The following is a 27,283-nucleotide window of genomic DNA, read 5'->3' on the forward strand; positions in this document are numbered from 1 at the left end:
GAACACAGCATGGGTGGACAGACTTTCCCTCTAAGAAAGGACTCCGGAATCATCCCAAAACACTTCTGGCAATAAGGAAAGCAACCTTCTTCTGGGCAGCAGGAGCAAGTCTAGACCTCAGGTTTTGCTTCTTGCATTGGCGATTGCTGCAAACGGTAGCTCTGATGGACAACCACAAAGCCTGAGCAGTAACGGTCTTGATCACAGCGTGTCTTACATTTGATTGACCGTACTCTATTCCTCTTTTTCTTAATCTCAGCTCAACAGTAAACACTGCCTGCCCAGCCAGGTTAACTGAGCCAGCTGACGGTGATGCAGGGTTTTTGTCTCCCACACAACAAACATTGACTAGTACTTTCTATTTAGAGCAACCCCACATTGTAAACCTGTCTCCTCCCTTTGATAAGAGCCATATCGCAAGATAGCATTAATCCCCAGCCCTTTCCCGACACAAGGAAACACAGCTTTGCGGTCAGGGTAGATAAAATCACTTCTTCATGCAGATTTTAAGTCTAACATCACACAGAAGCACACACAAAGTCAGCCCCACACCCTCCTGAAGGCTGGTGTACAAGGCCTTAAGTGTGTTAGACCACCTTGGCTCCTACTGATTTTAATAGGACTGGAGTATTTTCCACATCTTTCTAGACCAGGAAAAAGGCCTTCAGAGACAAATAAAAGTTTCCTGTTCAATATTTCATGTAATGATTTCTCCAAAGGTGTAAACAGGAAAAATGCCTCGCCACTTAGCCAGAAAATGAGTGTCTGCCGTCCCTTCCTTTTATTGCGTTTATGTGTTAAAAGTCATTCAGAAGGTGATCTGCCAGATGCCTAGAGCTGAGATGGTGCAGGCTGTCAGATGGCTGGCTGAGCTCCTGAGCCGACCTGCCCATACTGATCTGGGGCCAGAGGGAGCCCCAGCTCTCCCACCCTTGTCTCCTACCAGGGGCCCAGCAGGCAGCCTTGGTGGAAGTCAGTGTTTTGGAGAGATCTACGCTTCACCCTGAACATCTGGGCTCAGGCAAACAGCGAGGGTTTGCTTACAGCAAAAAAACCACATCTTCGAGCATTCCCCTGACAAATTTTTGAGGGTAGTATCTTTTGGGAAGATAAAATTAACCCATCAGGGCACTCGCTGCAAATTTTTTTCCATGCAGACAAAAATGCAGCCTCTTACTTCCAGCAGCACTTCATCCCATCAGCCCAATCAGAGCTTCTTGTAGAGGGAAGGCACAATACAGTCCTTGCTCTGCAACAGCCATACTTCATTTTAGCTCCATCACAAGCAAAAACGCCAAGTGTATGTCACAACTATCAACTGGTCTTTTTAGTTAACTGACAACAAACACCATTCAGAGTCAGCGTATTTTGATTACAACGCATTGTTAGCAGGATTCAAGAGCCCGCTCGCCTCGCAGTCATGTTCAACACTAAAATTAAATTGTGGTAAATTAGCTTTGCTCCAGCTACACCTTTCCATCTGAATGGATACGATACCTGCAAAGACTTCACTGGGTATAAAATGTGTTCCTGATTACAAAGCATTTGCTTAATCTCGAGGGCGCCGCCTTGTTTTTTAAGGCTCTCTGCAAGTCACGCATTCTGGTACGTGCTGCCCGTTATCTCCAGAAGGCTTAAAACTGGAATCCCTGTGATTCACATTTTCCAACGCTCATGGCCAAACCCTTCAGCAGATCAGCTACTCCACTTTCTACCATTTCACAACAAGCTGAATCTGCATAAGAGGTTGAGTGGCCTGGTGCTGCCAGCCACACACCAGTGAGCCAATGGCCACAAAACATGCCTAGCCCCGGCTGTGGGGTCCAGAGCACGGCGAGCTTCAGGGGTGGTTCACCAGGCTGAGGTGGCCATGGCTTCCTGATGCCTCCACCCGCTCATTGAGGAATGGCTTGGAAGCATGGCTGGCTGCCAGATTCACCCAAAAAAGCTGGGCTCAGCGGTCCCTGCAGCCTCGCTTCGCCTCCCAGGCAGGTTTTGAAGAACCCAGTGGGGCTCGTAGCCACGCAGGACTCACGGCACTACACCACGTGGGACCCATGCTGTGGGACAGGCAGACCAGCCACCACCCTACAAACACTTCCAGTCAACCCCACAGCTCTGCTCTGTCTGCAGAAGTTACTGACAGCGCTTCTTTTTACTCTATCCAGTGTTCGAGTCTATCCTCTCCTCCTTTAAATACATTTTAAAAAGTGGTAATCACGCGGAAGATAGAAGGGGCCGAAACCAAATCACAGACACCAAAATCAGCTTTCACCTTCAGTCTTTCACTTCAGCATAGGGCTTCCCTGTGACAAATAGAAACATTTGCATTCTTTACACCATTTTCTTTAATCTATCCAGAGAGTGAAATAATTAATTGCTTTAACATATCACTTCTTATTCTTATATCCCTCTTATACCTTACTGTCACTATATGGCATATAAATTGAGGTATCAGCCCTACCTGATGACATGAAAGAAGGAGAAGTAGAAAATCTCAGCTCACAAACAACTAATCATCTCACCTCAAAAAACTCAGTGACAGACCCGGAAAGGGTATTCACAACTCCCCTTCCGACTCATCCCGTCAGCAAAGCGGCATTCCCCACCCTTGCCCCTCCAGCACCACAGTATCAGGTCTCACCCAAAGGCTCTCTCAAGCATTTGTCACCACGGACCAAAACCCCTGCTTCACACACGTGTGTTTAAGATCAAAACCAATTCTCCCTGCACATACCAGTCATGCGCATGCCCTTGCTCTGGCTTTAAGGAAATCAGTAACAAAAAAAGAGATCCCTCACAGACACTGTATGAATACAGAGAGATACAGTTATACACACCATACTTTGCTACAAAGCTGTGCCACAAAGCAGTGTGACGGGCCTCAGAGACAGGAGGAAAGTACAGCAACATTCACCTAGTACGTGGAAGCCACACTAGTAAAACTGGTTTGCATAAAGGAAGGAGAGCCAAAGCCTCCTGGGCTAACACAGCTGCAAAACCCGCTGGGCAGAGATGGGCAAAGGAGGGAACAGCTCAAGCACAGCAGCCATGCTCCCTCCCAAGTGCAGAGGCAGCATGCTCCATTTGACAAATTACAAGTCACAGGGACATTCCCCTCATGAAAAAAAAATTTTGCCAACTCTACCTATACAAAGAACCTCTGTGGCACAGGGACGAGTGGAGGAGTTTGGGGGCCAGGCTACCATGGCATGGCACATCCCTGTGCCTGCACCCTGAGGAGCAGAGGCATACTCTGCACTGGCTTAAGCCTAAAACCAAAGTGCCACCTACTGAGTCTACAGCATTCGTGTCCTCCCAGGACGGCTTCTAGCAAGGTGCTGCCTACAGTTAATACTTAGCTTGCCAGATTAAGCCAAGTCTTAGCAAGCAGTCACGATGCACGCGAGAGCACACACTTCATAGGTTGCTGCTGAGTGTGAGCAAGCAGGTGATATTCCACCTGAGATCAGGGACATCTCTGCACACCTCACTCCAACATGATGGCAGCACATGGAATGCCAAATGAGGGGTCAAGACTTTTACATCCATGGATAAACCACAGCTTGCGCTGACAGAGCTTGTCATGGTTCAGCACAGGGTAAAGTATCAATGAGACAAAACTCATGTGCCAGGCTTCAAACATTCATTTCTACCATTTGCACAGACAGCCGTAGCCCTGCACAGGGCAAAAAGCCTGGAGAAAGACATGAAGTTTTCAGTCTGCTCTTCCTCTCTCCTCCCGAGAGCTACATAGCCTTAAATGGAGCTATTTAAAGCTGGTGCTAAAAACACCAACAATAATCCAGCCTTCTCGGTAACAACAAAACTGGACCAAAACCTAAAGACAAAATGAATGAAAAGAAAATTACAAGGTAAAGTTTGCATTCCCTGAATGTGTGCCAGCTGCAAGAATCTTAGATTACATCGATGCAGCTTTCCAAATTTTAAATACAATAATTTTCTGTATTAAGGGCCCAATAACCCTAATGGAGACATAATTAGGCATTGATGCCATGCCCATATGAGAGAAGCCTGAAAAACTTAAATAAACTGTGAATGGCAGGATTAATACCGCAGCTTTTCATTTTGTACAGCTGTTTGAATACAGTGCACTGCCTGTGATGGCATCAGCTGTTGCTTTACTTCGGGTCAGTATTTCTGAAGTTAAAACAGGCAGTTCTTTTAAGCAAATGAAGAATTACTGCTCTTATTGTTGGCCTGTTTATTTCAGCAAACAGAGCCTGGATATGTATTTGCTTTAAATTGAAAAAAAAAAAAAAAAGAAAAAGCTGAACTACAAACAAAATTAGCTGGCCAGATTCAAAGCCTGGTGACACTAATAAGAGAATTTTAATTTACTGCGATGATCCTCCAGGACGGAGGAGTAAGTAATGCAGTTTTGGAGATCATCTGCCCAAGTGGGAATATCATATAGATGCCTGGAGAGTCCTTGAGAAAATAGCTCACCTCAGTCCTAATTGAAGAGGAAAGACAATACTTTAGTGAAACAGAATTCTGTATTTCTAGGAAGGGCTCCAATAGCAAATTGCTTACTAATGCAAGAAGCCTTGTAAATTTTATTATGAATGGAACCAGCAACGGCAGGAGAGTGACACGGCGCAGCATTTGCACACACGGCTTAGCCAGTAAAAAGTAAATAAATAGGTTACTTATAAGCTCTAGAAGACACCCCAAAATACCTCTAACAAAAAAAAAAATGAAACTCGTCGAACTCCAAACAAGAATATAAAATGGCTTCCAAACTATCTTACCATTATTTTTTTTGCCAGATAAATTAGTTCTCCCACAAGTTAATTTTCAACTCTTGGTTTTATGGCTTGGAAATACCATCTGAAAAGAGTTAATCTAGATTTCCTCACTATCTGTAAAATTTGCCTTATCAGTGGACATGGAAAAAGCGATCTACACAGGGAGCGCTTCAGGACGGCAAACAACCATCGCAAAATAAAATGCTCAGGTTACCGGGAGGAGAACTGATACAAGGGGAGCCTAATGCCATATTCACCGGGGAAATGCAGCCCCCAAACAGCGTTACCCGTGGACGGGCTGCAGGCAGTTCTCACTTCCACCTCACAACCTGGCTGAGCCCTTCTACATGCCACCTTGGACAAATCCGGCCCCAAATCCCTGGCTCCATAAAGCTTCCCAATTTTTTCCCAGGCAGCTTTAAAACTAATATCACACTTGAGCTGCAGGAGTAGAAGGAGAGGAGGGTGCGCAGCCCACCTGCTCTCTGCAGCCCCAGTCGGGCAATGACAAACGCCAGTGGCTACGTGCCGCTCCGGAGAGAAATCTGCCTAATGAAAAGCTTACCTAAAGCTAGCAGGGAGCCAGCGCCTGGCCGGCCAAACCTCTCCAGGGCAGCGGGCACGAGGCCGCCAAGATGCTCCGGAAAGACGAATTAACTAAAAGTTAATGTGGATGTTCTCATTCAAAAGAAAAGTGGCCTACTCCAAAGGGGATTAGGCTAAAGTGAACTAAGGCCACTTTACTTCTGAATGAGAGCATCCACACAATAGTGCAATGCACTTTAACTAATGCACTTTAATTTTACACCCAATCAATTTGTCTTACCTCTCCTGAGTGTCCTTGTGTGGACAAACCCAGAGAGTCATCGAGTTTTGAGGCCAGGCGGGAACCATTAGATCAACCCATCTCACTCCCCGTGTGTTATGGGCCATTGCCTTTCACTGTTATCCCTTTATTGATCCCCAAAACTCATGGATGACTAACACATAAACTCTGACAGGGACGGGGGAAAAAAAAATATTTCTTCAACAGGGTGCCTAGCCTGGATTTGAAGTCACTTGCAAAATAAGAAGCCACCATGACTTTCAGCAGCCTGCCTTGCCGCCAGCAAAATTAAGAATGGGCAAATTTGGGTGCAAATCCATTTCTTTCCATCCTACTTTCCCCATGCCCCACAAGTGAGCAAGGGAATGGCAATCTCTGTATCATAACTTTTAAATATCTTCTTTTTTTTTTTTTTTTCTTAAAATTGCAAACAGGCCCACTTGCTTTCAGAACAAACTCAGATGGTTTTTTAATTCACCTCATCAATGCTTAAATTTTCAACATTTGCCCAGACATCTACCAATGAATCTCACCCCTCCTTTTCCAAAATCCAGTAACCCCCAGAAACCACTCACCGCCTGCACTATTGCCTTTGGTACACATAGCGACCCACATAAGCCTGAAATCTTCACGTGGCTCTTCACCTCTCAGATATATACACCAAAAAATGAATTAAAGAAGCTGCAACAGCACCAACCACCAAGGCAACTCGATGCATTGGGCCTGCAGAGGTGACAGACACCCTTCCTGTGCCAGCACCCCTTTTGCTAATAGAGACCAGACCCCTACCACCTCCACAGAGGGGTTGAAGCTTTCCAGGGATCCAGCCTAAATCAAAAAAAGGAATCTTGAGGACACCAGCCTGCAGGGATTCTGCTCTCACCTATGTTCTCAGGCCTTTTTTTTTTGCCTTTTGAAGGTAGTAAAAGGGAAAAGGCAATCATGCTAAGCATGCCAAAGAAAAGCTGAACCAACTGCTAGCGAGTTGTCTTTAACTCACATTACAGAATATCAGCAGTGGGGTAGATACAGGGCCATTAATCAAGGACAGAAATGCACTCAAACAAGGCAAAAACACAAAATGTGCACTCTGTTAGTTACCCTCTCCAAATATTGCTGTGACTGCAGGAAAAAAGCCAAATATAAACACTAATTTCCAAATTTGCTGTAGGAGTCAAAGCCCGCTCTGAGTAACTAAGCATCAGGAAAGAAAGGTAACACGCTAAAGACATGAAGTGACACTGGACCCAGTTTCTCTTTCTCCCACACAACCTCCACTAGGAAACAATTCTAGAAATCTTCTAAAATTGTCATGGCCAGTTTGAAATGACTCTCCTCTTAATTTTCTTAAATTTGTTTAGATTACACAAGATAGCTCCTAACTGCACGCTCATGTGACCAAAAAAATCCAAACGCAGAAAGGCAAAACAAAAACCGAAATTCCCTGATTTAAAGAAGATGTGCCAGATTTTCACTGCTTTTTAAAGCCATGTTTATCAGCATGACCTACACTTACTCATTTTGATTGAGCGTGATATAATCTGGTTTTTTTAAGTGCTAACATTGCCCACTCCAGGCTGCAGTAACCCTTCCACATGCAGAGCCCATTACCTTTATTGCTACCTGCGGACGAGCAGCCAGGAAAGACTCAAACCTTCAGCCATAAAGGCTAAATTTAAGATAAAACTCATTGTTTCACAACTTCCTTGCAAATATCCAGGTTGCCGCAAAATAACCATCCGTGGTCCCCAACGCAAAGATGCCGTAAGTTCCTGCCTACGGGAACACTCCAGGATACGCTCGCAAGTATTTAGGACCAGTTCCAGAATTACCTGGAGTTTAAACTCAGCTCTGTCAGATTTCATATTGAAAAGCATGCAAAAAAAAGTAGGAAATAAAAGTATCCTTTGCAAAAAAAGGTAACTTCAGTTTGAAAAACATTGCGTGGAAATTGGGGCTGAGCATGCGACTTACAGAAGGCAGCAAAATATTGTACCCAGCTGTAAAGATGGCTACGCTTGAGCTCCCGAATGATTTTTTAAAAAACATTAAAAAAAAACCCAAAACCCAAAGATTCTTGTATTGAAACGAAATCATAAATCAGAGAAAATATACCCAATCTCATATCTACCTAACAATATATTTACTTGTTTAAAGAAACAGAGAGTAAAGCAAACCTTATTTTGATAGTATAATTTCATCCACGGTGTTTTGGATGATAACAGGTCCAGATTATAGATTGAGGTGTTCTATCTTTACATTAAATAGTCCGCCAAACTCAGACACAGTAACAGCTCCTAAATATCACAGCAAAAAGAAATTACCCCAAAACAAACAAGAAAAGGAGTCACCAGCTCAAGGTGGCATAAAATCAGAGGAAAAAAATTAAATTTTGAGTCTTTCAAATGAGTCTTCCTCAGACTCCTACTTCACTGCAACTCTTTTATAATACAGAAGTTAATTCTATCTTGCACCCACTGCACTGCCGCTATTATTTTGATGCCTGTTTGTCCAATATGGGAGTATACATACTGAAGGCAGTAATATTCTTAGCTTCTCTCACTTACAACCATCCGTGGTTTGAAAATACCTGCAAAGAAGTCCCAAAGTAAAACAGTATTTCTCAGTCATTTTTTTTTTTGTCCCAATGCATTATTATTGTATTGGCTCCAAGGTATAGCTAATATATTTGAAGTATTCGGGAAAGTTATTCTAGTCGTAACTGGCTGATGCCCTAAACAACACATCCACTTTTGGATATGCTACGTATTGAGTTACAGTTTTTTTTTTCCTTCTTTGTAAAGAATACATACGAAGTAATTTTGCCATTTTAATAAAAGATGCTGTCTAGCTGCATTTTGTTTAGAGAAACTTTGCAACCGTGCACATTAAAAAAAATCTATTGCAACATAAATAGAAGTGTTGCTTTATTATATACATATATATACATGATATACTATCACCCAAGAAGGGCCATCTAAAACGCCACAGTTGCAAACATTTAAGACTGTAACAAAAATGACTGAGACTCTAGTATCAGTTTACTATCCTTCAACAATTTCCCTGACAGTTGAGTCAAATAATGTTGAATTATGGACCTTCTTACAGGAAGTCTTATTTAATGTTCATTTTTTGATCATTTCCCTCCTAGTCCCTATAGGAATTCAGCTCTCAGACAATTTGCCTTTAAAAGTTTCTGCATATGTAATTGGTTTGTGTGTTACTAAATGATTTTTTTTTCAAGTAATACTATCGTGGATTTGCTAAAGTTTATTTTCCATAAGAAAATCCTATTTTGTTCCTACAAAATCTATCTTAGGCTGCTAATGTACTTCATTTGAGTGTGGTGGCTACTTTATACCCTGTTTTCCTTAAAGGACTTCATAGTCTTTCTGTAGACAGGCTCTTGTAGTCCAAATTTTACAGTTCGGACTAGAGCACCTGGGTGCCAAAGTGATGTTGTTTCAAGAAAACAGCCCCGCAGTGAGAGTTTAGTATCACCTAAGAAACTGAATTTCTACTGTCCGACTACAGTCAGTCTTTGGAGTTTTTTTAATCAGAGGGATTTTTCCCAGCCCATTATGCAACAGCTGTGTTTTAAATTTTTCCGGGCTCTGACAAACATTTGAAAATTTAAACATGCAAATGTTTGAAAAGCTAATGATTAAAAAAAGGTTTATTTTGAAACTTTGAGGATGGGTGCAATCCTTCAGCTTGGGTTTTTAAAGTCCCGGGGTCTGGATGATCTCGAGTTCAGTTATCCCCAGCAAAACTCCCAAACTCCTGCCTCCTACTTCTGGAAGAGTAACGATAAACAACAACTGGGCAGGTCCCACCCTGGCAGGCAGCAGGGTCTCGCCCGTGGGAGAAGGATGCTGTTTTAGTGACCCACTGCCACTGAGCTGGTTAAATCACTGAACAATGGTCAGCGTTATGGGGCTTTACTTTGCAAAATCTAGCATTAGTGTCATTGCTTTCCATTAACTGGGGGACTTAAAGGCACTGGCACCGCGGGCCCTGGAAGGAAAGGATAAACAAGGGGAAACCAATACATTTAAACAGAAAAATAAAGACCCACCCTGTTAACTGCAACCTTTACTACCGCGATATAAGAAAACGTAATTAAACCCATAATAAAAGCTTTTACATACTTACTCTTTTACTACTCAGAAGCGCAACCCCGGGCCGGCCCTCCGCACCCGCGCAGCCATAAACGCGCAGCGCGGAGGGACATCCTAATTAGCCACCACAGCGACAAGCACTCAACACCTTATTATTTAACCATTAAAGGCCCTGATACTGCCGGGGACACACTTGGCACCGGCGCTTGCCGGGGGCGCGCATCCTCCGATAACCCCCAACTGCGCGCATCCTCCGCGGCCGCAACCCCCCCGCCCTCCGCGGGTTTTAGCGTCGGCCGGGAGGAAAACCGCATATTTTGAGCGTTTTTCCTCCCACAGGGAAAGCGAAGCCCCGCTCCCCGCGGAGGGGAGAGGCTGCGCGGCTGCACTGAGCCCCGCGACCCCCGCGCTCCTGGGCAAAAAGGGGGGACACGACCCTCTCCCCCCCCCGCCGGCAACCCGAAAACTATAGCTTCATTTCTTTAGCTTTCACTTTAATAAAATAATGATTCGTTGGGAAAATGGGGGTATAAATCTTCATTTTGGAGGCAATTAAAGTGTTGATTTCATTCGTGCCCCTGAGCGATTCTTGTAATTTGCTCAAATAGCTTTATGTACCCAGCACTCCAGAGCTTTTAGAAACCCATTTTCTAGTTAGACTTGTTGGATTACAATTTTTATTCAACAGCAGCGAGACGAGCTCCTCTCAGCTCGACCCTGCAGGGCTCCCCTCGCTTTAAGGCGCTGAGCGGGACTCTAGCATCCCCGGGAGCATCCTCAGCTCCCGGGAGCATCCTCCGTCCCTTCCGGAGCATCCTCCCCACCGGGCACCCCACCAAGCTTTTCCCCTTGGCAGCAAAGCCTCACAGAGGCGCACATAAACCCGCTTTGAAAAGTTGATGCCTTTCTCCAAGGCTGCCTCTCCCTGTCACGGCGCTACCAGGAGCCCGATAGCCTTTGGCAGAGAGGAGAAAATATTTAAGATACCGCCCACGGTGCAAAGCAACGCACCTTTCTGTGGGTAATCTATAAAATAACTCCTGGCTGACAGTGCCTGTGATAATGGCAAAGCAGCCGAGGAACCTCCTGTCTGCTTGACTGCGCCTTGCTTGAACAAAAGGAAACCTCCAGAGTCGAGAGCTGATTGCTCCTAAGACCGTATTTACGAAGCTGATCATAAAGAAGAAATAACTTCGGGTTTTTAGTCCAGAGGGTTTTTTTTGCGCAGGGTCTCTCCTGTCTCGCAGCCAAAGTGCTGCTACCTCTCGTCTGGGAGAAAGCAAGCCGACCGGGAAAACCTTCCCGGAGTTTGACCCAACTCGAAAAAAAAAAGGCAAATCTCAGCCACTTCCATCAGCCAGGAGCTTAATTTAGCTCTGGACGCCTCCTGAATTCGCCCCAAACGCTCCCATTAAAAGGCAAGAATCCCAGCCTCAGCCCAGTGGAGGAGACGGGCACAGGAGGAGGGGAGGGGACAGGGGAAAGCCAGCTTTCCCAAGTCATCCCGATTTCCCACATCGGCTACAGCCAGCATTAAAGGTTTGAACCATCCCAGACAAAACCTGGACACCTTCAAAGCCACATAAGGCTCTGCTGGCCTGGTTTAGGGCTTCGGTTTTTTGGGTTTGGTTTTTTTTTCTGTTTGCATGTTTGTTTGGTTTTTATTTCTTATTTTTTTAGAGAGAGGGCTTGAAAACTTGAAAGATAAAGGAAAAAAAAAATAAAACCTGGGTTCCGTTTTATTTTCTCCTTCCCCCCCATGAAGTAAAATAAAATGGGTGCGTTTGCAGCAGGCAGGCGTGCACAAAGCAATGTTCACTGAAGTCTAAAAGCGTTCGGCCAAGGAAAACTGACAAGACGGACTAATGAACCGTAGAGACGCGAAGAAAATAGCCAGTATTTGCTAGATTTCAAACCCTCTCTGTCTTCCCCAGACCACCTATCTCAGATTTTATTATTATTTTGGTAAACGGCTCCAGCCATTCCTTTTCTAAGCCACCAAGGAGCCCGCGATTCAGGGACACCACTTCTATTATTGTAAAAGGTAAATAAAATAAAGACAAAAATTAAAAGCGACAAGAAACAGGTCGAGTTTGCAGGCAATGCTTTTACAAGCTCATCTCACCAGGTCGAATCCGGGAGCAAGCCTTAATGAAGCAATAATAGCCACATTATTCAAAAATTTTCATTTCGATGGAAATTTATCTAAAAGGGACTTAATCATATGCAAATAATAAAAGGAGGCGTAGTGACCCGGCGAGCGATCTGCATACAAATTTCAGCATGTGCGGCGTTGGCGAGATCATACCTGATCTGTTAGATTTGCTGATCTTGTTATGTCTTCACTGTCCGATTTTGATCCGCCCTCTCTATCGTCTATGACCAAATCGATAGGCATTTTTCCTTTCAAACAGCTAATATACCGGTGGCAGAAATTGTCACATAATTCGTGTACCTATATTATGACAGAGGTTTAAAAAAAAAAAAAAAAAAGGGAAAAAAAGAGGAAAAGGAAAAAAAAGAGGGGGGAAAAGGAAGAAAATATAATCAGGAATACATAAGTAAAATTGACAAGTGCAACCAGTCTCCCCCCCTTCACCCCTGTGACATCAAAAGTCCTAAATAGGGGAAACACACTGCAATTATCCCCCCGAGACCTCTAGACGCATCCAGAATTAGGAATAACTTTCTTTTCTCGCAAAATAGAGATATCCCAGAAAATTGACAGTGACAAGATGATTCACAGGCTACAACATATTCAACACCCGTGTTAAATTCATCTGCTCCCGGAGCTGTGGCCATTAGAGAGGTGACCTGCATGGGTGACATTTAAGGTAAACTATTTAATTTCATCCAGTTATTTCATCATAAAGCCTTTCCAAAGGGGTATAAGGACGGGGGGGGTGGGGGGAGAAAAAAAAAAAAAGAGGATTTAAAAAGAAAAGATTTCCCGATGTACTGGGCTGAAATACATTATAGGCATCCGTGCCCTGAAATCCTCAGTCGCTCTGATAAACTCATACCTGAGCCGCCTCTGATAATGGGCGGATTTTAACACATCTCGGGTAGTGCGAGAACAACCTGCCAGTTATGGTTAGTTAAAGTGGCTGAGGCTCACGAGAAACTTTTCGACTATTTAAAAACCTCTCAAAATGTTTATTTTTAGGAGAAAGGGAATTCTCTTCTAGGCCAGCTATCAATGACACGTAAAAAATCCTCAGGAAACCAGAGCGCACTTCCAATTTAATGCGAGCTCGGATGACACCGCCTTCTTAGAAATTAGCATTCTCCCTCCTAAGATTTCTGAAATAGGCAGCGAAAAAAACCTGCATTTAGGCTACAATCCCTTTCTTCTGCTCGGAGGTGTACAATATTCCCAGGAACAAGAGACAGACACAACTATCAGCTCGGCTTTGTCTCTGCAAAATGTTGCAGGACAATCCGTGCCCTGAGCCTGACCTGCAGATGGCTCTTAAAAAAAAAAAAAAAAATTCCTCATTCCAACTAACTGCAACCAAAGTCTCTTTCCCACCACCACCAAGGGGTAAAAAAAAAAAAAAAAGAAATAATTTGAAAAATTAAAAAAAAAAAATCACAATCTCAGGGGCTTGGCTGAACCAACCATTCCGAGTCTCATCTGTGGCACCACAGAACTGCAACTATTTATACAAAGCCAGCAAAGTATTACAATGAACACAAGGCCTGGGCGTTTGAGAGCCCGGTTTTAGAGGCTGAAATTGTAATTAAACTGCGAAGAGAAATGGACGCCAAGATTGGTCTTGACACTAATTACCAGAAAGAAAGACATTTATGCAAATTTACCAGAAGCCTGAACTTCAGCAGTACTGAAACGGAGGAGGAAGAAAGAGAGACAAAAATTACCTTCTCTAATTCCAACAGATGAAACCTTAATACTTGTATGGCTTGAATCATCTGCAAAGATACAAACAACACGAATATTTATCTCATTCCTGGACTTGGGGATACTTCCCGCAGCCGCCCCTGATGTAGTTTGTAGCTTGACTTTTCTCTAGTAGTAAATAAAAAGTTATTTTGATTTATGGCAATAACACTAAAACTTAATAGCGGTGGCTTTGTGCACTGTTTAACGAGAAGCGATCTAGAGTTAACAAAAAGAAAAAATAAAAAAAAAAATCCCTCCTGCAACGAAGCAACTAAATTATACGGATCATAAACATTTCTTTTTTAAAAAAAAAAAAAAAAAAGAAACAAAACAACCTTTAAACACCATTATTGGCTCCTTGCTTTGCGAAAGTGGGAGCGAGACTCCTACAGCGGAGGCTAAATATTTGTTTATCCTTAAGGAAAAAAAAAAAAGAGAGAGAGAGAGAGAGAGAAAAGACCTCATTTTCGGTGAGTTAGCGCCCGGTGCATCTCCAGCGACAGCAATCCGCTACATTTCCCACCGAGCTGCTCAAAGAGGTGCGTGGAGGGGTGTGTAAAGAAATCCACGCTCCTTTCGGGCAGAAGAGCTCGCCATCGAGCCCGCAAACTCCTCTTTGGATGGGGCTTTCTTTATGGATATCCTTAAGGGATTTTTTACTTCCACGCAATTACCGCACCGTATTTACTCGTAATTAGAAAAGTCATCATAGAATAATATTTTTTTTTAAAAGATGCACGTGGGAAATTTTCAATTTAGCACCACCAAACCACCTCTCCAGAAGACAGAGAAGATGGGTTTTTTAAAAAAAAAAAAAAAAAAATAAAGGAGAAGGGAAGGGAGGGTGGCGGGTTGGGGGTGGGGAAAGGAAGAAGTGTTGTTAACTCTTACCAAGTTATCCAGTTCAGGATTAGAGGAAAAGAGGGGTTTCTCTGCTCGGATCTAAATATAAGAAAGGGGAGAAAAGGGGGGAAAAAATAACAATAAAAAAGATGTGCAATATGGAAGCAGAAAGAGCAGACGTTATTATTTCTTGCTTCATTACACTGTCGGGTCCATTATGTAACCTTTCGTGCAAAGCCCTGACTGCGGGATTTAGTGCATCAGCCAAACACTTGAACAAGTGAATCAAACACACCGAAAAATACCTCCGGAGCTTCCCGGGCCGAGTCCCGGCCCGGCTCCCGCAGCCCGCCCGGGCACCCACCGCTCCCATCGATTCCGTGCTTCAGGGGGTGGGAAATGCCGAGATTCAGCTATTTTGTTGTTGTTGTTTTTGTTTTGGATGCTGGTTGTGTGTTTGGTTTCTTTTTAATTTTGCCTCTTGCAGTAAGAGAGGGGGGAGGGGGAAACGCGCATCCTTATCTCAACAGAGACTTGTTTTTCTCCTTACAATTTCCCCCACCACCACTTTTTTTTTTTTCCCTCCACATTTACTGTTTCAACCCAGTTTTGCTGACCTGTTTGGCGAACACTGCTATGTCTTCATTGAAAGACTCGGAGGAGCAAACATCGCCTCCCGCTACCCCGGGCTCCCTGGGTGTGCATGTAGCTAATTCACATTTCTCAAAAATCAGTGCTAAAAGGGGGAACAGGGGGTGTCTGAAAGAAAATACAATAGTCACACACAGAGGGGGAAAATATAGATATATGCTATAACGAAACAAACCCCCCCCAAACACAAGAGTTAGTCCTGCAGCAGCGTGAGTGCGCAGGGGGGGCACCCACCGAAAGGGGCTCCGGCAGCCCCGCATCTATCTCCCGACCCTTCGGCGCTAGCTGCCCGCCGAGATTGTTCAGACAACCTTAGGACAAGCTAAGAATAAAACCCAAGCCTGTTCCAGCAGCCATTTTGAATTAACTTTCCTTGTCTTTAGGAAAAAAATATAATAATAATAAATTAAAATTTTTAGACGCACACTTTCTGCCTTTCATGCTTTTAATTCCCGGGTTTTTTCCCCCCTCCCGCTGGAAGGCTCGCGCAGGGGGGAAAAAAAATAGGGAGCCACTAACCCAGAGAAACAGAAAAAGAAGCGACCCCCATCCAAATGGCAAAAGCAGCATCCCCTGCCCCCCGAGCCGCCCCTCCGGCAGCGCTGGCCGCCCGCCCGCCCCCCCGGGCTCCGCAGCCCCCGCCCGCGGGGAACCAGGTGCTTCGGAGCTCTGCCGGCTCTAAAAGCCTCCCCGGGAGAAAGGCTGCGTGTGCATCTGGCTCCCTCTCCCTCGGCCGTTTAATAATTTAAATAAATAAATAAGCGTGGGCACACACACACACACACACACCTATATATGTATATTTATAACAGGGAGTTCAGCTCTCTGCCAGGGCTTCATAGTTTTTTTTTTTTTTTTTTTTAATTTGAGTTTTAACCAACCCTACAGATTTTTGATAAGCCGATAAAGAACCCGAACGACATGATGTTTTTTTTTCTTTCCTCCCCCTTCTCACTGTTTTGGGGGTGATTTTAAAAGGCTCTCAAACTTCCCTTCAAACTCAAGCCGGGCAGATTCATTTTAAAAGCATCTGCAACCCAACATAACCCATCAGCTCCCATTGCAACGGCCTAGAAACTGCTTTACAAGTTGCCACCCTAAGAAGCACTCGATGCTGCCGGATTAAAAGTTACAAAAATTAAAAGAAAAGAAAAAAAATAAAGAGAAAGTTGAGAGAAGCAGCTCTTGGAGTTTTCTCCTTCTATAGGGCAAAGACAGCGGAAAGTTGGGCGAAGCGCTCCAACTCTTCCCTGCTCCCAAACTCCGTGCGGGGATTCACCACCCGGCGCAGGTTGTGCCCTGGGAATGATATTTCTTCCTCCTCCTCCCCGCGGTGATGCCTGCCGCCCCTCCAGCAAGCCCGGTTCCTATTTTCCAGAGCCCCCCCTCGGCTTCCCGTGCCAGGAGGACCCCAGCCCTGTCTCTCTCCCCCTTTTTAAAACACAACAATACAAAACCAAGGATGCCGCCCGCTCCCCATCCTCCCTTTGCTCATCCCGCGCTGGGACATCCCCGCACCCCCCCCGGCTCCCTCCCGCGCAGGTTACGCGGAGCTGGACGCGGGTACCTACCCATAGATGGCATCTTTATCTCTCTTGAGGGCGTCGTTGACGGAGGCGCCCATGGCGGGGGGCATGGCATTGGCGTGGGCAGCGTGCGGGTACTGGTGCGAGTGGAGCGGCGGCCCGTGGTTGAGGTGGTGGACGGGCTGCATGGGGCGGGCGCCGTGGGGGTCCCCGTACATGGTGGTGGGGATACCCACCCCCTCCATGCCGCCGTAGTGGGGCAGCTCGTCGTACTGGGGAGGAGGGAGAGAGCAGAGAGAGGCGTCAAGGCACCGGGGGGGTGGGGAGAGCCGCCCCGCTCCCGTCCCGCGGGAGAAGCCGCTGCCCCTCGGGGGGCGACCGGGCTCCGCGGTCTTTCCCACCTCCCCAGAACACCGCCCCGGGACGGGGAGCAGCAGGGCTGGGCTGCTCCGGCCCGGCTGCTGCGCACCCGGTATCCTCCGAGAAGGAGAAATACTAATAATTAAAAATAATAATAATAATAAAAGGAGGGAAAAAAACCCAACAAAACAAAACCCAAACCCACGACCCACCCCATCCCCACAACTCCCAGACCCCTTCTCGTGAATGAAAGCGGTTCACGAAGCCCAAGTCTCTCTCCGCTAAACTTTTCCCTCTGATAAGAAGTCAGGTACCTAACCCCGCTAGGATGCAAAAAGTTCAGCAGCGGGAGGGAAAAAAAGGAGGGGAAAAAGGAGCGATTTCAGGGGTTTCTAACAATTCCATGCGAAGGCAATTTTAAAGCCGAAAGGCTGGAAGCGTTTGCCCGGGCTCTCGGGATTTTGGGAATTCCTTTTTTTTTCCTTTCTTTTTTTTTTTTCTTCTTAAAAAAAAAAAAGGAGTTTTCTTTGTTAAAGATTAAGGAGCGAAAGAGAACACGGTTCCCAGGCAGCGAGGGAAACGGCCACTTCTCATCTATTAAAAGCGAAGGTGTGAATAAACACTTTTAAAGATCCCTGACACTTGCTTGGACCGAAAGAGTAAAAGGCAAGTTGTCAGCAGAGGAACTTTCTTCCCCACACAGTGCTCGGAGAGGCGGCAGGCAAATTAGGCAGGCAAACTTTTTTTCCAGGGCTTTTCCCCTTCCTCAAATCCCTGCTCGCCCGACTCCGAATGATATTTCTTTTCTCCCCCGCAAAATTTCAATTTAGGAGACAGTTGGAAGGAAAAAAAAAAAAAAAAAAAAAAAGGAGATCGCATCAAAATAGAAAAAACAATACACATGGCAGTGCACGTTGGTAACCTCTAATTCAAATTAAAGTGATTTAAAAAGAGCTTTTTTCACACGCACCCCCACTGCACTGCACCTTTTGTGACTGAATACTAAAAAAAAGAAAAGGGGGGGGGGGGGAAAAGGGAAAAAGAGGGGGAAAAAGGAAGAAAAAAGTTGTGCTTACTCCCAGCTAGAAGTTATCTTACGAAAGTGAAGCGGTATATCATCACTAACACAGCGAAACGCCCAGAGACATGCAGACATTCAAATATTTCAGGCACCGGTGACTTTAAAAAAGACATTGGTAGGACTAAAGCTACGAACTCAACAAATACAGAGGGTCGGACATATTCACTTACATGCCTGCATGTCATTAATGTATAGAAACCTTGCCTTTTGCGTGAAAGATCCGGAATAGAGAGTGAAAGAATCAAGAAAATATCAATATATATAGGTTTTAAGCCTACAAGTACAACTGATAAATCCTGTCGCTCCAGGACACGGCTTTGTGCCCCTGCTCCAAAGAGGAGGGGGGAAGGGGGGGGGGGAAAGAGAGAGAAACTTATTTCGCAGCGTCTCTGTCAGCCACGTTTCAATACTATTTCACATTTGAAATCCAATTTTTTTTTAATACGTACCCTTTGCGCCATCGGCCTGCTTGCTCCCTTTCTACTTCAACTTCTAATATATCCTCTTTAAGGCCAGTGTGAAAAGAAAGAAACGCGAAGTTCCCCCCCCCCTCACCCCCCCCAAAAAATGCAAAAATCCCTTAGCGTCGCCAGCAATGAAAGCAATCGAGTGAAATCTTCGGCTTGCTGGATCTCAGCGAAGCGATACGGTAACTCAGCATTAAAAAAGGAGAAAAAAAATAGAAGGTAAAAAAAAAAAAATCAACTCTCCCTCCTTCCTTCCTTCTTTTTTCTTTCTTTCCTCTCTCCCTGTCTCTCTCTACTCTCCCCCTCTCGTTTCCAAGACAGCAGCGGGGCGAAAGCAAATATCCTTTCCCCAAATCAGGGGTTTTGTGTTGTTTTTTTTTTCTTTTTTTTTTTTTTTTTTAAAGTGCCCCTCAAACCCAACTACCAAGTCTCATGGCTTTTTGCCACTCCGGCTGTCAATCACAGGCGAGGTTGTCAAGGTGGTGAATGACTGATGATGATCCGCTGCGTGTGCTCCCACCGCGCAGGACACCTCAAATGTTAATTTTTCGAGCGCGCTCACACACCCCCCAAAAAAAAGGTAAAAAAAAAAAAATGTTGAAAAAAAATTTAAAAAATTGAGGGAGGAGGAGAGGGAGGAAAAATTAAAAATTAAAAAGGCTCGCTAACGCGCCGGCTCTCCTTTTATTACGGTTATTATGATGATGATGATGATGATGATGGGGGCTTTTTTCGCTCCTCCTCGGATCGCTCCCGCTTGCTCGCCGGCGCCGGCTGGCTCTGCCCCTGCGCGGCCGCCGGGCGAGGCTGGCGGAGGCGGGCGCGGGGAGGGAGGAAGGGAGGGAAGGAGGGAGGGGGGACGGGGGTGAAGGGGGGGGGAAGGCGCGGCGCTGCCGCCGCGGGCCGCGCAGCTGCCGGGGCCACCGCCGCCGCGGCGAGCGGAGCGCAGCGCCGGGCTGGGAGCAGACTGCGGGAACCCGGAAGTAGTGGTGGCCATAACAGGTCGCGTCTTACACAATGCGCTGGGCGGCAGCAACTCCGCCACCGGCGCGGGGGGGTTGTTCTGCGAAGGGGGGTGATAGTGGTGATGGTGGTGGTGTATACGTGTGTGTATGTGTGTGAGTGTATGTGCGCGCGCTGCCCACCCCGCGCCGCGCCCCCCCGCGGGGACGCAGGGTGGGACACTCCGCCTCCCTCCTACCCTGTCTGGGGGGAGCGCTCCTGATTTCTTTGTCTACCGGCGCTGCCCCCCCCCGCCGCTCTTAGCTCCGCACAGCGCCCCGGGGCCGCGACGCTGCCTTCCCCCCCCCACACACTCCCCCCGGGCGGCTCCCCCCGCGGCCGCAGGCCGAGTGAGCTCACCCGCCGCCGCGCCGCCGCGGACCAATCAGCGCCGCGCCTCGACACGATTGGTTGAGGCGGGAAGCGGGGCTCGGACCGGGGATTGCGGGGGGGGGAGCGCGCCGGGGCGCCCCGCGGGCAGCGATGCCCGCGGGGCGCCCCGGCGCGCTTCCCCCCCCGCCTCCATCCCCGGTGTCTCCGCTCCCATCCAAGAGCTCGTCCTATCCTTTCCTCCCTCCCGCTACCCGCGGGCCGGTTGGGAAAGCTGCCCTGGCCCCATCGCATCTCCGGGTGGAGCGGTGCCCGTGGGAGCCGCTCCTGGGAAAGCGACTGTGTGTCTGTGTTTCTCCGGTAACCCCGAGGCTGCTCCGGTGCCCGGGGCTGGCACGTCTCAAACTTCAGGGAAACCCATTTCCACACACCCCCCTCGCCCCAATCCCACCACCCGTCCCTTTGCGCTAGGACCGGCCTTTTATCCCGCCGAGGGAATAAAGACCTCTCAGGTAAGAGCCGCTTTAATGCCCTATCATCCCTCCTTCCCGACCCACGCATCTCCAGTGGGAGCTGATCTCCAGCCACCTGGGAAAGATTCCCTATCTCCCAGGTCCCTTGGAGGAGGAGGCTGTGGCTGAAATCCCAGCTTTGCCATCTCCCCATCCCTTTTTCCTTTCCCCTCCCCAAAAAAATTTAAGCATCCTCATCCCTTTTCCTTTCCCCTCCCCAAAAAATGTTAAGAAACCCCTCCTTTTACGCCTCTCCAACAGGCCTTTACGAGATGAATGCAAGCGCAATCCAGCCCGAAACACTTTTACAGTGTAATTACAGCCGTACAAATTGTTTGCCTAAACCTCATTCTGGATAAGGATTTTACAATTAGCAAACAGTTATTACTCTTAGGGCTGGCTGCGGGAAATCGCACTGCGCTCCTCTCCGCTTGCTATAATAAAAGGGGGGAAAAAAACCCTAATCCGGGCAGCAACTAATCACCTATTAAAAGGGAAAGAGCAGGCGGACAGGTCCGCGCTGTCTCGGTGAGCTCCGGGCTCCAGCATCTCCCCCCCGATGCCGCCGCCTTCTTTCTTTTTACCAAAACTTGCTGTTTTGCAGGAATCTATTGACGCTTGCTCATCGCACGGTGGAAGGGGAGAGGGGCGGGAAATTAGGGATGGAGGGGAAATAAAAAGCCCCTCCGCCCCCCCCCCCTTCTTTGCCCGGGCCTTTCGCAGAGGGGTCCCCCGAGCTGAGGGGGAAAAACGCGTCTGGGGAGCGAGGGAGCCTCCTCCACGAGGTGGAATCTGGGTCCATTTGCTTATCGGATAATAAATGAGGCTTTTAATCAGGCTGAATTTCCCAGCTTAAGGAAAGAATTAGTCATACCTAGGAACAATCCAATGTTTTCTAGCTAGCTTCCCTGCCGCCTTCCTCGCAGGGATTGGGGGGGGGGGGGTGGGAAGAAAAGGGGGGGAAATCAGCATCCAAGTGTGCTCTTTCACCATTAATATTGAAATTTGAAAACTGAAATAGGAACAACCAGAAGAGACAAACAAACAAGAAACTGCAGAAGAAAGAGCTTGAAAGGCGGCCGAGAGATAATCCAGGAATGCTTCAGATAAGGCGGGGGGGGGGTGTGTGTGTCAGAGCGATACGTGCAGAGATACCCGAAAAGTCACAGCCTAATGGAACGGCTGAAAGAAGGATGGGGAGGAAAAAAACCAACCAACTCAAGCCCTCTGCAAAGACCTATGAAAGGGCAGACCCAAGGAGGGGGAAAAGTGATAATTAAAGGAGGTTAAGCGAGCGGGATTTCAGCGACCCGAAGAAGCGCAGAGTTTGGGGGTTGTTTACTCCCGATCCCGCACACAAAGCGCCGCCAGCCTGGCCGGGGACCGGCCCCGGGGACCCGGGCAGGACCGGCACCGGCCCCGTGCCTCGGCCCCAGCGGAGAATGGGGGGCTGCCCGCTCCCCCTCCGCTCCCCGCCGGCCCTGTCGTCTGCAGAAGTTATGGGGGTCTTTTATTAATTAAATGGAGGGCTTCATAAAATATTCCAAATAAAATTTACGGTTGTCTTAAAACTTTCTAAACACCTCTATAAATTTTTTTTAAATAAAATTAAGTGGGAAATGAGTTACTGGCCGGGATTTTTGTCACTTCAACTTTTCGGGCCGCGGAGGGAAAGCACAGGGACACAAAAGGAGCCTTTCAGGGACGAGAGCCACGGAGGCTGCCAGGTCTACCCGGCTGTGGTACCTCGGGGCAACCCTGCCCGGCGGTTCCTTCCTATTTCAATGAGACGACTTCAGCCTAAAACCCCCAGAACAACCCAGCAGCAGTATTGGGGTGGGTTGCTTTTTCCCTTTCTTTCTTCTTTCTTTCTTTCTTTCTTTCTCTCTTTCTTTCTTTCTTTCTTTTTTTTTTTCCGCTCACACTATCTAGGCACCACAAGTTCATCTGCAGTAATTTGGAAGCGCTGCTCCGCTCCCGTGTTTGCAGCAATACCTGCTTTCAGGGCAGCTGCCTGCCGCACTTCTTTACTTCCTGCCTATGTCAAGCAGTCTCTCCTTTCTATTGATACTACTATACTTCGTTGAATGAAATAATAATAATATTAATAATAAAATTGCCGGATAAAACTCCGGCTGCTTAATTAAAGAAAAGCTGCTGGGCTGCTTCGCATCGGAAGGATTGAGTTGTTGTGCCGTCTACTGGGCGACAGGGAAACTGCAGCCAGAGGCGCCGTCAAACTTTCTGCGGGAGAGAAAGTACGTGTTTCGGCGATTTGGACGGGCCGAGGGAGCAGAATGTCTCAGTAGAAGAAGAGAAAAAGCGACCCCAGACAGAAAAGCCTTAGACGGAATTATTATTTCCTTGGGCTACACCTCTATAATTGTGTAAAACTCTGCTTTTAAGTAGTCGGGATTTTATAAAGTGCAGAGCGCGAAGCAATCGGCTGCATTAAGGGGGGGATATGGTAAAGATGGTTTGAGTTTACCCGTGGGAAACTGTTGGACATTAGCTAAATATGTAGGAAAGCAGGGGAATAAAAAAAAATTAAAAAAAAAAAAAAGGGGCAAATATTTGCTAATGGTTTTAACAACTTGTCCGCCGCCGCCAGCCGGCTGCAGCCCGTGGGGCAGAGGGAGCAGCTCCCGCCCCGAGGATGCTCTCGGAGGGGAGCGAAGATGTGATGCCCTGATAGCAGCCACTCTAGTGTGGCAGAAGGAGGGAGCTTTGCAGCGTTAGTCTCGGCTTAGACGAAGCACACACTTCGATGTTTTAATTTCCCAAGCCTTTGCCCGTGCCAGAGCCACGGATGCTCCCAGGCAAATGCAGCCAAACTGGTTAATTCTCTCCCTGCTCACTTGGCTCTCCGTTTTGTGGCACCTGGGATGCTCTACTCCAAAAAAGAAGTTCAAGAAGAGTCGGGGGAAAGAAGGGTTTTTTGTTTTGGTTAGAAAACAAACAACCGGCTTTAAAAAAAAAAAACAAACAAAACCCCTTGGCTTTTGCGGGACGAGAGGCGCAGAGGGGCTGTGAAATGCAAAGCCTTTGCCGTATTTACAGAGTGTCGGCAGCCGACCGTATGTGTAGATAAAAATCTACTAGTCTGCATAAGCTCAAAGGCGATTTTTTTTTTTTTTAAGCAAAGATCTCTAAGCGCCTCTTCTCAACCCACACATATGCCCGCACGTAGCTTAAAAAGTCGGAGACACCCACGTAGCAGAACAATAGGGGTTTTTTTTAAAATACGGTAAATGAAGGTATAAGCAAATCCCTCTGCCACTCGTAGCAGACCAAGACCGACGGCTCTCTCTGCCTTCAGAGCCACTTGCCAGAGTTCAACAGAGAGTGACACTAGTCTAAAATATTCGATACCTTCTTTTCTGGAGACTTTACCCACTTCTGCTGGACTAAATTCAGCTCCGAGTTCGTCTCTGCGGGTAGAATTTTTGTCTTCGAAGGAAAACTACAATCTGCTTGATTTTTTTTATCAGTGAGGGATTACAGATACTTTCCTCAGAGTACATAAAGCAGAAATTAAATCACCCCGTGTCCCTGGTTTAAAAAGCCGAAAGTCCCTCTTCTAAGAAGTTAAACGAAGTATCTTGGCTTTTTAAATTAGTCTGAAAGTACTTGCGACATAGTACGGGGAGCAAATTAGCGAGCAACAAAATAAAACCCCAATTTCAAGCCACAGGGAACTGAATATTGGTATCTGACCGTCCCTCGGCTGAACCAGAGCTAAGCGGAGTTTTGTCAGAGCTTCTTCATTTGATGTTTTCCTCCAAACTAATTTTCAATATTGCTCCATTCCTATTACCTAACCCCGTATTCAGCTCGGCTAATGAGGCCATTACAGAACTATTTCGGGTTACTTCTGATGCCGATTGCAGAGGGTAGGCGTTAACTGGAGCGGGGATCTGGGGCTGTTGAGCATGGTGCGATGGGAGGAAACCTGGTGCTTTTCCGAAGGTTCGGCTTGCTCTTCAAGCAGCGGGGATGGGTCTCTGCAGAAGACACCATCGAGGTAAATTCGGGTATAAATTACCCACGCTTCATCAATGAAAAAAACCCCAAACAAAACAACAACAAAACAATGTAAAAGGTGGAGCAAAGCTCTGTCGGGCAGGGGCTCGGGGCGGCCCCGGGCTCTCTCGGGACCCGCAGCCCCCCCAGCACAGGGCACCGGGCTGTGTCCGGGCGTGCGAGGGGCCGGGGAGGCAGGGGAAGGGAGGGAGGGTCTCCGCAGCTCCCCCAGGACAGCACTACCCGCCGCTATCTGCATCTGTTGGGTGCGTTATCGTAGACTTTTGCATAATTGCATATTGACTTAACTAAATGGATCGGCAGAGCTATTTAAACATTTCTCTCTTCCACCCGCAAACAATTCTCTCGGCGAGGAAAAAAAAAAAAAAAGGACCGCAAAAGATCTTCAAGTTGCTCTTGCTGCTTCGTTTTGAAGTGTTTCTTAGGGCACACGTGGCTCACCTCTAAGCGATTTGGACCTGACTTGGTGCTTGTGAGCGCAGGCAAGCAGAGGGGATCTGCAGTAGGATGTGTAACAACCAGGATGGGTTGCTGTTGTTCCTTTTGGGGTCTTACAGATTAGTACGTGGACGCACGTGTCTCTGTACTCCCTTGGATAATTTTTGGCCAGCTATGATGGCCGTTAGATAAGTGTACGTGGGTATGCGCCTGTGTGTGCACACATAAAGAACAGCTCTAGGGATGACTTAGGAAAAAAACTGCCTATTTGTTAAGCATTTTTAAAACCTCCTTTGGATGAGAGGCGCTCAAAGGTGGTGTCCTCCTTTCCCTACGCTCCCCCCAGTCACAGCAGTGCCACGCAAGCCACGTCAGCCCCAAACCACAGAGCTGGGGTTTGCCTCCAAGGACAGCAGTGCTCATCCTCTGCCTGTCCCTCGTCTTTGCCGTCATCCCCTGTCCATCCTCCCCACTTGTGGGTTGGAGCAGAGGAGGCTGTCCTCACACGTGAGCCTTGCAGGGGAAGGTGGCCTCCTCCCGCACCAAGGCCGGCTCCCCAAGGCAGCAGCTGTGAGAAACAGGGAGGGAGGGAAGCAAAGCAAAAGAGAAAGGACGAGGGGGGGCGGTTAGGGAGGGAGGTGGTGAAAGCTGCACTTTCCTCCAAGCAAAGCGAGAGTCCCCTCGGAGGGGCCCCAGCCCTAGGAGCTGCCTCCCTAGCCCTGGGCCTCCCTCATGGCAGCAGCGGCATTGCCTGCTCCACAGTCCTGCATCATGGCTTGCCCCCTGGCCAGTCCCCACCAGCCTCGCTGGTCTGCAACGAGGATTCCGTGAGACATGCAGGGACCAAGCCAGGCCCATGTGGTGGTCTCAGATGGGGAACTTCAATGGCCAAGGGATTCAGACCACCCTGAGCAATGGCGTGACACTAACAGTCATTTTCTGTGGTTTGGGTTCATAGAAAGATCTGTGGGGACCTGCAGTTGTCAAGGGGAATTCCCAGTCAGAAGAACCTACCAAGGTGCATAGAGAGAAAGTTTGCTTCCCTTTTACCCCATCAAGCCCATTTTGTTTTTACCTCAATGATGTTAGCATTGCATGAGAAGCTGTAATTGCCCTTTAAAGAAAATGTTCTCCTGCTCTTATCCTCAAGTTAGTCATGGGAACAGGACAAGAAATCAGATAGACAGCCAAACTCCCCAGACTCTGGAAAGGGAGTATTTTTTGCGTTGAACCGGAGAAATATCTCATAGAGCAATCAGCTTCAGCTGTCCTCAACCACAACATTATTTCCTTGACTTTAGATCAATCGAATTCTCTGTATTTTAGCTAAGAGGACTCTCAGCATGCTTTGAAGGGGACTATCCCACTATTCAACCTTTCAGTTCAAATTTCCAAAGATATTTTGCTGCTTCTCTCAACACCACAGTCCACACAAAATTTGTCACCTAATTCCTGCCAGAGGTACTAACCTTCTTTAACAAACGAGGGCAGTAAGCCACAGTTCTCTGCTGGCTAAGGTCTCATTGAAAGTCACTGGGATTAAGTGCCTAAATCACCTTTTGAAAAGTATCTTTCTGAAGGTAGATATATGCATTGTAGTGCATGTAGACATGACTGAAGTTGCTTTGAATGTCTCTATTGTCGAGCCAAAAAAAACCACGTTTTCAGGCTCTACCCACCCAAGTAGTTCCCAGGGCATGTTTGGGACACTGAATTCTTTGCCTCACCTCTCTTCTTCCCTCAAAACACCACTTTTATGCCTCTGGATGCTAACAGGAGCAGAATGCAGTCAATTTCTCCAAGATGCATTTATTTCCCATCACATAAAGGTGTACTGTGGAGATGCACTAGTCCACTTATTGCTTTAGTCCCTTTTACTTCAGCCTTGACTGCACCCCCTGAGACCTGATCACTTCCCTAAATGGTGTGTGACAGCTTGTGGTGCTGGTAGCAGCCAAACATCTTATGAGCATGTGTTAGAGACAGGAGATCCCCATTCCATGGCCAGAGAACTTGAAGCGCAGAAGGTCTTCAAGGAACTATGTGGCAGCGTGAGGAATAGAGGCGAGATACTTTGCGTTCCAGGCTGCTGCTTGAAGACAAGCTGTTCCCACTTCTCTTTTTGTTAAATCATAAACAGCAACTGTGGAGCTTGCCCAGATCTCCCTCTGCTGCCCCCAAATACCTTGTTTTTAACTATTTTTTCCATATCATCCTAGATCATATTTCTTCTTTTATGTTTCCAAGTTTAAGTTTATTATAGTTGTCTGCATTGCTGATCATTTGCAACCCTTTATATTATTTTCCTGTCCTTGCTACTATTTAAAATGCTTCTTACTTTGGTCCTCTTTTCCAATGTTATTATTGTACTGCTCACCATATTTTCCACCAAACCCATTCTGCCTT

General features: G+C 47.0%; 1 protein-coding gene across 4 annotated transcripts in view; it reads right to left on the reverse strand.

Annotated features, from left to right (window-relative positions):
* The window catches only part of MEIS1 (Meis homeobox 1), a 109,070-nt gene extending 89,694 nt beyond the window's left edge, over positions 1-19,376 (reverse strand). For 2 of the 4 annotated variants that reach the window (XM_054062354.1, XM_054062356.1), the window contains exons 1-6: positions 18,255-18,284; positions 16,689-16,915; positions 15,084-15,225; positions 14,515-14,565; positions 13,602-13,652; positions 12,028-12,174 (exon numbers count right to left, since the gene is read on the reverse strand). In XM_054062354.1, coding sequence (XP_053918329.1) covers positions 12,028-12,174; positions 13,602-13,652; positions 14,515-14,565; positions 15,084-15,225; positions 16,689-16,915; positions 18,255-18,269 — 633 coding nt within the window. In that variant the 5' untranslated portion in view covers positions 18,270-18,284. Of the gene's footprint in view, positions 1-12,027; positions 12,175-13,601; positions 13,653-14,514; positions 14,566-15,083; positions 15,226-16,688; positions 16,916-18,254; positions 18,285-18,533 lie in introns of those variants that run through there. The other 2 variants (XM_054062355.1, XM_054062357.1) reach the window with 2 other exon arrangements.
* Positions 19,377-27,283: the final 7,907 nt, after the last annotated feature.

This window comes from Cuculus canorus, chromosome 3 (genome assembly GCF_017976375.1).
Source record: "Cuculus canorus isolate bCucCan1 chromosome 3, bCucCan1.pri, whole genome shotgun sequence".
Taxonomy (NCBI): domain Eukaryota; kingdom Metazoa; phylum Chordata; class Aves; order Cuculiformes; family Cuculidae; genus Cuculus; species Cuculus canorus.